Source organism: Echiichthys vipera (assembly GCF_963691815.1).
Source record: "Echiichthys vipera genome assembly, chromosome: 2".
Taxonomy (NCBI): Eukaryota; Metazoa; Chordata; class Actinopteri; order Perciformes; family Trachinidae; genus Echiichthys; species Echiichthys vipera.
The window spans coordinates 633,077-643,076 of NC_139827.1; the positions used below are offsets into that span (position 1 = coordinate 633,077).

Here is a 10,000-nt window from a genome sequence, read left to right on the forward strand (position 1 = left end):
AGAGGACACTTTAGCACACGTTTATGCTCCTAGAGGACACTTTAACACACGTTTATGCTCCTAGAGGACACTTTAACACACGTTTATGCTCCTAGAGGACACTTTAACACACGTTTATGCTCCTAGAGTTCACTTTAACACACGTTTATGCTCCTAGAGGACACTTTAGCACACGTTTATGCTCCTAGAGGACACTTTAGCACACGTTTATGCTCCTAGAGGACACTTTAACACACGTTTATGCTCCTAGAGGACACTTTAACACACGTTTATGCTCCTAGAGGACACTTTAACACACGTTTATGCTCCTAGAGGACACTTTAGCACACGTTTATGCTCCTAGAGGACACTTTAACACACGTTTATGCTCCTAGGACACTTTAACACACGTTTATGCTCCTAGAGGACACTTTAACACACGTTTATGCTCCTAGAGGACACTTTAACACACGTTTATGCTCCTAGAGGACACTTTAACACACGTTTATGCTCCTAGAGGACACTTTAACACACGTTTATGCTCCTAGAGGACACTTTAACACACGTTTATGATCCTAGAGGACACTTTAGCACACGTTTATGCTCCTAGAGGACACTTTAACACACGTTTATGCTCCTAGAGGATACTTTAACACACGTTTATGATCCTAGAGGACACTTTAGCACACGTTTATGCTCCTAGAGGACACTTTAACACACGTTTATGCTCCTAGAGGACACTTTAACACACATTTATGCTCCTAGAGGACACTTTATCACACGTTTATGCTCCTAGAGGACACTTTAGCACACGTTTATGCTCCTAGAGGACACTTTAACACACGTTTATGCTCCTAGAGGACACTTTAACACACGTTTATGCTCCTAGAGGACACTTTAGCACACGTTTATGCTCCTAGAGGACACTTTAACACACGTTTATGCTCCTAGAGGACACTTTAACACACGTTTATGCTCCTAGAGGACACTTTAACACACGTTTATGATCCTAGAGGACACTTTAGCACACGTTTATGCTCCTAGAGGACACTTTAGCACACGTTTATGCTCCTAGAGGACACTTTAACACACGTTTATGCTCCTAGAGGACACTTTGACACACGTTTATGCTCCTAGAGGACACTTTAGCACACGTTTATGCTCCTAGAGGACACTTTAACACACGTTTATGCTCCTAGAGGACACTTTAACACACGTTTATGCTCCTAGAGGACACTTTAGCACATGTTTATGCTCCTAGAGGACACTTTAACACACGTTTATGCTCCTACACTTTAGCACACGTTTATGCTCCTAGAGGACACTTTAACACACGTTTATGCTCCTAGAGGACACTCTAACACACGTTTAGTCTCCTAGAGGACACTCTAACACACGTTTATGCTCCTAGAGGACACTCTAACACACGTTTAGGCTCCTAGAGGACACTTTAACACACGCTTATGCTCCTAGAGGACACTTTAACACACGTTTATGCTCCTAGAGGACACTTTAACACACGTTTATGTTCCTAGAGGACACTTTAGCACACGTTTATGTTCCTAGAGGACACTTTAGCACACGTTTATGCTCCTAGAGGACACTTTAACACACGTTTATGCTCCTAGAGGACACTTTAACACACGTTTATGCTCCTAGAGGACACTTTAGCACACGTTTATGCTCCTAGAGGACACTTTAGCACACGTTTATGCTCCTAGAGGACACTTTAACACACGTTTATGCTCCTAGAGGGCACTTTAACACACGTTTAGGCTCCTAGAGGACACTTTAACACACGTTTATGCTCCTAGAGGACACTTTAGCACACGTTTATGCTCCTAGAGGACACTTTAGCACACGTTTATGCTCCTAGAGGACACTTTAACACACGTTTATGCTCCTAGAGGACACTTTAGCACACGTTTATGCTCCTAGAGGACACTTTAACACATGTTTATGCTCCTAGAGGACACTTTAGCACACGTTTATGCTCCTAGAGGACACTTTAACACACGTTTATGCTCCTAGAGGACACTTTAGCACACGTTCATGCTCCTAGAGGACACTTTAGCACACGTTTATGCTCCTAGAGGACACTTTAACACACGTTTATGCTCCTAGAGGACACTTTAACACACGTTTAGGCTCCTAGAGGACACTTTAACACACGTTTATGCTCCTAGAGGACACTTTAACACACGTTTATGCTCCTAGAGGACACTTTAGCACACGTTTATGCTCCTAGAGGACACTTTAACACACGTTTATGCTCCTAGAGGACACTTTAACACATGTTTATGCTCCTAGAGGACACTGTAACACACGTTTATGCTCCTAGAGGACACTTTAGCACACGTTTATGCTCCTAGAGGACACTTTAGCACACGTTTATGCTCCTAGAGGACACTTTAACACACGTTTATGCTCCTAGAGGACACTTTACTACACGTTTATGCTCCTAGAGGACACTTTAACACACGTTTATGCTCCTAGAGGACACTTTAGCACACGTTTATGCTCCTAGAGGACACTTTAGCACACGTTTATGCTCCTAGAGGACACTTTAACACACGTTTATGCTCCTAGAGGACACTTTAACATACGTTTATGCTCCTAGAGGACACTTTAACACACGTTTATGCTCCTAGAGGACACTTTAACACACGTTTGTGCTCCTAGAGGACACTTTAGCACATGTTTAGGCTCCTAGAGGACACTTTAACACACGTTTGTGCTCCTAGAGGACACTTTAGCACATGTTTAGGCTCCTAGAGGACACTTTAACATACGTTTATGCTCCTAGAGGACACTTTAACACACGTTTATGCTCCTAGAGGACACTTTAGCACACATTTATGCACCTAGAGGACACTTTAGCACACGTTTATGCTCCTAGAGGACACTTTATCACACGTTTATGCTCCTAGAGGACACTTTAACACACGTTTATGCTCCTAGAGGACACTTTAGCACACGTTTATGCTCCTAGAGGACACTTTAACACACGTTTATGCTCCTAGAGGACACTTTAACACACGTTTATGCTCCTAGAGGACACTTTAACACACGTTTATGCTCCTAGAGGACACTTTAACACACGTTTATGCTCCTAGAGGACACTTTAGCACACGTTTATGCTCCTAGAGGACACTTTAACACATGTTTATGCTCCTAGAGGACACTTTAACACACGTTTATGCTCCTAGAGGACACTTTAGCACACGTTTATGCTCCTAGAGGACACTTTAGTGATCATGTTAGCATGAGGTGGCTGCAGGCCAGCAGAGACCTCCCCTGTGGTCGTCAGTCTGTCGTCTGTCTGTCGTCTTTATGGGCTGAGCCCCGGACGATGAGCAGGATGCCCCTGCTGCTCCACAGGCCGGCCGTATAAGGAAGCGAGCTGCGTGATGTTTATCTGCCCGACACACCGGCAGCACATCACGACTAACAGCACGACAATAGACATGAGACACACCGAGCTGCAGAACGCACTCACACCCCGACACGGAGCAAAGAGTCTGAGAGGAGACGACAGGAAGAGACGAGGCTGCAGCCAAAACTGGAGCCTGAGAACTGATTAAAGGAGGACTGAGATGTTTTTTATCAGCTATGATAGCAGCTGTGAGCACAATGCTATCATCAGCACGCTAACCTAATCACTAAAGTGTCCTCCAGGAGCATGAACGTGTGTTAAAGTGTCCTCTAGGAGCATAAACGTGTGCTAAAGTGTCCTCTAGGAGCATAAACGTGTGCTAAAGTGTCCTCTAGGAGCATAAACGTGTGTTAAAGTGTCCTCTAGGAGCACAAACGTGTGTTAAAGTGTCCTCTAGGAGCATAAACGTGTGTTAAAGTGTCCTCTAGGAGCATAAATGTGTGTTAAAGTGTCCTCTAGGAGCATAAATGTGTGTTAAAGTGTCCTCTAGGGGCATAAACGTGTGTTAAAGTGTCCTCTAGGAGCCTAAACGTGTGTTAAAGTGTCCTCTAGGAGCATAAACGTGTGTTAAAGTGTCCTTTAGGAGCATAAACGTGTGTTAAAGTGTCCTCTAGGAGCATAAACGTGTGTTAAAGTGTCCTCTAGGAGCATAAACGTGTGTTAAAGTGTCCTCTAGGAGCATAAACGTGTGTTAAAGTGTCCTCTAGGAACATAAACGTGTGTTAAAGTGTCCTCTAGGAGCATAAACGTGTGCTAAAGTGTCCTCTAGGAGCATAAACGTGTGTTAAAGTGTCCTCTATGAGCATAAACGTGTGCTAAAGTGTCCTCTAGGAGCATAAACGTGTGTTAAAGTGTCCTCTAGGAGCATAAACGTGTGCTAAAGTGTCCTCTAGGAGCATAAACGTGTGTTAAAGTGTCCTCTAGGAGCATAAACGTGTGCTAAAGTGTCCTCTAGGAGCATAAACGTGTGCTAAAGTGTCCTCTAGGAGCATAAACGTGTGTTAAAGTGTCCTTCCTTTTAACAACAGGAACAAACAGACGCAGCTCTGTGGAGGACGGACAGATGGACACTTCCAGATCCAAGGCACCAATGGGCTCCTTCCACTGTAATGGACTTTACTATGAGAGGAGCTGGTGCAGGGGCCAGTAGGTAAGTCTTTAAAACACTCTTTAATAAACTCTGGCTTCACTAACTACGCTGATGACGCTTTGTTGTGTGTGTAGGGACTCTTCTCGTGTGTGTGTGTGTGTGTGTGTGTGTGTGTGTGTGTGTGTGTGTGTGTGTGTGTGTGTGTGGTTGTGTGTGTGTGTGTGTGTGTGTGTAGGGACTCTTCTCATGCTGCTGCAGAGGTTTGCTGTTATTTTCAGCAGCATTAGTGGTTAAAAAAGACCTTTGAATGCCTTCACCGTGCTGCCCCGAGCTAACCACTGTTAGCCACGTCCGAACGGCTGCAGGAAGCTTTCACACACAACTCTGATTCGCTGTAACGAGAAACACCTGCAGCCAATCACAGCGGCCGGCCGCTCGTTAGCTGCTGACGACAGAGGAAGCGCCGTAAACACTCTGGAGGAGCAGAGAGCGGCTGTAACCTGACCCCCTCACTGAGCAGGACACACACACACACACACAGACACACACACACACACACACAGACACACACACACTCACACACACACACACACACACACACACACACACACACACAGACACACACACACACACACACACACACACACACACAGAGACACACACACACACACACACACACACACACACACACACACACACACACACACACACACACACACACACACACACACACACACACACACACACACACACACACACACAGAGACACACACACACATACACACATACACACACACACACACACACACACACACACACACTTCACCACACACACACACACACACACACACACATAGAGACACACACACACACACACACTCACACACACACACACAGAGACACACACACACACACACACACACACACACACACACAGAGACACACACACACACACACACACACACAGACACACACACACACACACACACACACACACACACACACACTCACACACACACACACACACACTTCACCACACACACACACACACACACACACACACACACACACACACCACACACACACAGACACACACACACACACACTCAGCCCACACACACACACACACACACACACAGTTCACCACACACACACACACACACACACACCACACACACACACACACACACACACACACACACACACACACACACACACACACACACACCACTCCTCACATCACACACACACACACACACACACACACACACACACACACACACACACACACACACACACACACACACACACACACACACACACACACACACACACACACACACACACACACACACACACACCACTCCTCACATCAACACGCCTTTCTAAACTGTTAGGAAACTAGCTGCCCCCCCCCCCCCCCCCCCGGTGATGGTCCAGCATCAGAACCGCTGGTGCACTGGGACGCTGACACTGATGTGAATGATGAGGTGCTGCCGAGGACTCGGTGCTGCGGCCCCTCGGCCTTTATAAGGCTGCGTCTGCTCAGCGTCCTCGTTAATGAGCGGGCGCCTTTTCCATCTCAGCACGCCGTCCTGGAAACGACCGCCGTGTCATTCCATTCCTGCTGCTGCACACATGGAAAGAGTCGCCGCGAACGCTACGAGGGCACGTGAACCTGCTGCAGGAGGGAAGGAACACATGTTCGATTCCCACTGTCACAGCGTCACAGCCTGCTGCGGACTGAGAGGCGTTTACGCGCAGGGAAAACAACAACAAACGCAGATATTTTCATGTTTTCTCACAGTAAACGCTCTTTTCTGAAAACTTCAACCAAAGTGAGGCGATGAAAACGGCGTCCTGGCGTTTGTGTGTGTGTCCTGAACGCCACATTATAAACAGGCGGTGCCCACAACAGCACCCAGAGCTGGTGCATGCTGGGAAACGTCCTCCTCCTTCTCTCCCTAACAGCGGAGAAGCAGGACGCCGTACAGCGTGACGGGGATCTGCAGCCTCCCACCGCCTCGGCTCCGCCCAGGACACCTGAACGCCCCACTGATGGAAACAGTGTTTACCTGAACTCTGCACACGGTGGTTACGGAAACACGCACGCCACGAGAGCCAGCGTGAGCAGATCAGAGCTCACTTTAGTGTTTTTACCTTTACACGCAAACACAACGCTGGAGCAGATCAGAGCTCACTTTAGTGTTTTTACCTTTACACGCAAACACAACGCTGGAGCAGATCACAGCTCACTTTAGTGTTTTTACCTTTACACGCAAACACAACGCTGGAGCAGATCAGAGCTCACTTTAGTGTTTTTACCTTTACACGCAAACACAACGCTGGAGCAGATCAGAGCTCACTTTAGTGTTTTTACCTTTACACGCAAACACAACTCTGGAGCAGATCAGAGCTTTAGTGTTTTTACCTTTACACGCAAACACAACGCTGGAGCAGATCAGAGCTTTAGTGTTTCTACCTTTACACGCAAACACAACGCTGGAGCAGATCAGAGCTCACTTTAGTGTTTCTACCTTTACACGCAAACACAACGCTGGAGCAGATCAGAGCTCACTTTAGTGTTTCTACCTTTACACGCAAACACAACGCTGGAGCAGATCAGAGCTCACTTTAGTGTTTTTACCTTTACACGCAAACACAACGCTGGAGCAGATCAGAGCTCACTTTAGTGTTTTTACCTTTGCACGCAAACACAACGCTGGAGCAGATCAGAGCTCACTTTAGTGTTTTTACCTTTACACGCAAACACAACGCTGGAGCAGATCAGAGCTCACTTTAGTGTTTTTACCTTTACAGGCAAACACAACGCTGGAGCAGATCAGAGCTCACTTTAGTGTTTTTACCTTTACACGCAAACACAACGCTGGAGCAGATCAGAGCTCACTTTAGTGTTTTTACCTTCACACGCAAACACAACGCTGGAGCAGGTCAGAGCTCACTTTAGTGTTTTTACCTTTACACGCAAACACAACGCTGGAGCAGGTCAGAGCTCACTTTAGTGTTTTTACCTTTACACGCAAACACAACGCTGGAGTCTACGTCACTGAGCTTTAAGGAGCCGATCTGACCCCAAAGTCTACGTCCCATAACCATCAGAACCATCAGAACCATCAGAACCATCCCAAACCTGTACACGGCGGTGTAATGAGAAGGATAAAAGCCATGCAGGCCAATCAGAATCCTCAGAATCAACCATAACAACGAATGACGAGAGTGACTTCCTGTTCCTTTAAAAGCGTGACCATGACCAGCAGCCAAACAAACTGCACACACGCAGGACGCTGATGTGTTTCCTGTCTCATAATGTGACGTTCAGGGACCCAGAACCCTGTTTCCCTCAGGACACGCAAACGCCACAACTCAGGTTTCACAAATGATCTCTGACCGTGAGAAAAACCTGCGTTAAGGTTCAAACGAAAGGCCGAACTTACTGAAAACATCTGCGTCTGTTGTTTTCCTGACTCTTAAATGCACGGGTGTGTCAACTCAACACAAACGTACGTGCAGAGTTTTAACAGTGTTATGTTTAAACCTTTAAATGTTCCGCGTTCAGTGAAATAAGTGGTTAAAGTTGTGCCTGACGTGCGTTTGTGTTCAGGACACTTCAAAGGTTTAAGACTATTCTCATGATCCAACACTTCGTCATCATTCAGATTTGTACTCACAAGATTTCATCGTTTTCAAACTCCAGGACTCCGTGTGTGTCCTCGAAGTCCTCGCCGCCTCCTTTGGCCGTCCCCTCCCTGGTCTTGTACGGCACGGACACAACGCCGCGGGCTCCCGAGGTCCGGATCACCTTCACCTCCATCACCCCGATGCTCTCGCTCACGGTCACCACCGGGTCCTCGAACGTAAAGATCCCCGCGTGGTCGTCGTCGAAGATGGTGACGGTGGCCGTGCACGGCAGGCCCAAGCTGGCGAGGGCGTCCACGTGGTTGGCCTGGCGCTCGTCTGAGCCGGCGCCCTCTGACAGGACCTTCACATTGCTGAGGTGAACCAGGAAATGCTCGTCTTCCTCAAAGATGTCGTCGTCGATGATTTCGATGCGGATTTCCTTTTCCGTCTCGCTGGGATCGAACACGATCGTCCCTCGGTGAACTGGTAGTCGGAGCCTGCGTTAGCGGTGCCGTCTTCGGTGCGGAAATCAACCGAGACCGTGCTCGTGAGGTCTCCGCCGCGGCGCACGACGTTCAGCGCCACACTGCCGCAGTTCTCCAGACACTGGTAGGAGCCGGGGTCGAAGAACAGCTTGGAGGAGAAGTCGCTGAGGGAAAGCTCGGAGCAGACGTCGTGCTGGTTGGCTCTCTTGGCGTGGTCGGCGGCGTGCTTCTTCAGGACGTTGCCCGCCCCGGTCATGATCCTGGTCGCCTGACAGCGGTAGAACGCCCGACTCTTCTGCTGCTGGCTCAGAACCTGATAGTTGGCGAGCTCCATCAGCTGCTCCATCTCCTTCTCCGGGTGTTTTTGCTTCAGGTCCTTGAGGATCCGGGCCGCCTCTCTGCGGCGCCTCGTCCTCGTCCAGCTCCTTGAAGTCCATCCCTGTCTCGTCTGCGCGGGAGTTCAGCATCTTCCCGTCCATCTCGATGTCGATCTTGGACGGCAGCTCCGGTTCTCCCTCGGTCTCGATGATCATCCCTTTATGCTTCCCCGCTCGGTATCGCTTGTACATGTATTTGTAGAAGAGCAGCCTGCGGTCGGCCACGTAGGCTAATCCAACGCAGACGGGGAAGAAGAAGAGTGTGAGCAGCCCCTCCCATATCTGCACCACGCCGGGGGAGATGACGGCCAGGATCAGGTAGAGCCAGGTGTATGCGAACACGCTCCAGGTGGCGGTGACGAAGAACACCCTGAGGTGCTTCACCTTCCTGGTCTCGCCCTCGGGGATGACGGACACGCAGAGGCCGATGATGACGAACATGTTGAAGGCGGCGCTTCCTACGATGGTGTTGGGGCCGAGTTCGCCCGCGTCGAAGTTGTGACCGCAGACCTCCACGACGGACAGGAGGATCTCAGGGGCGGAGGATCCGAGCGCCATCAGGGTCAGGTTGGACACGGTCTCGTTCCAGATCCGCACCGTCGTGGTGATCTTCTCGCCGTTGGGCTTCTTGATGGTGATCTGCCGCTCCTGGGACGTGATGACCTCGATGGACGACATGAAGCGGTCGGCGATGATGGACACGCCCAGGAACATGTACACCATCCCCACGAAGTAGATGGTGGCCCTGGCGACGCGGTCGGTGAAGGCGGGGTTCTCCGGGCGCCATATCGGCAGGATGACGCCTTCTTTGCAGCCGTTGCTGCCGCCTCCACATTTGGTGCTGTTGCTGAGGGTGGAGTTGGACGCGAGGGTCCGAGGGGAGCCCCCCCCCGCAGCGTACGGAGGCTCGATGGAGACGATGGTCAACAGGAGAAGCAGCTGATGGAGAGATGCTGGAGAGGTGGAGAACAGTGACGGGGCCCCGGCTCGGCTC

At 49.2% G+C, this 10,000-nt stretch overlaps 1 protein-coding gene across 1 annotated transcript in view; it reads right to left on the reverse strand.

Moving 5' to 3' along the window:
• Window positions 1-10,000, reverse strand: part of slc8a1a (solute carrier family 8 member 1a) — a gene marked incomplete at both ends in the record, with an annotated part of 26,024 nt that overhangs the window by 16,022 nt on the left and 2 nt on the right. The window contains 3 exon segments of the mRNA XM_083936073.1: window positions 8,195-8,621; window positions 8,624-9,032; window positions 9,034-10,000. The exon segment at window positions 9,034-10,000 is cut by the window's right edge and continues 2 nt beyond it. Of these exon segments, the coding sequence (XP_083792199.1) occupies window positions 8,195-8,621; window positions 8,624-9,032; window positions 9,034-10,000 (1,803 nt within the window).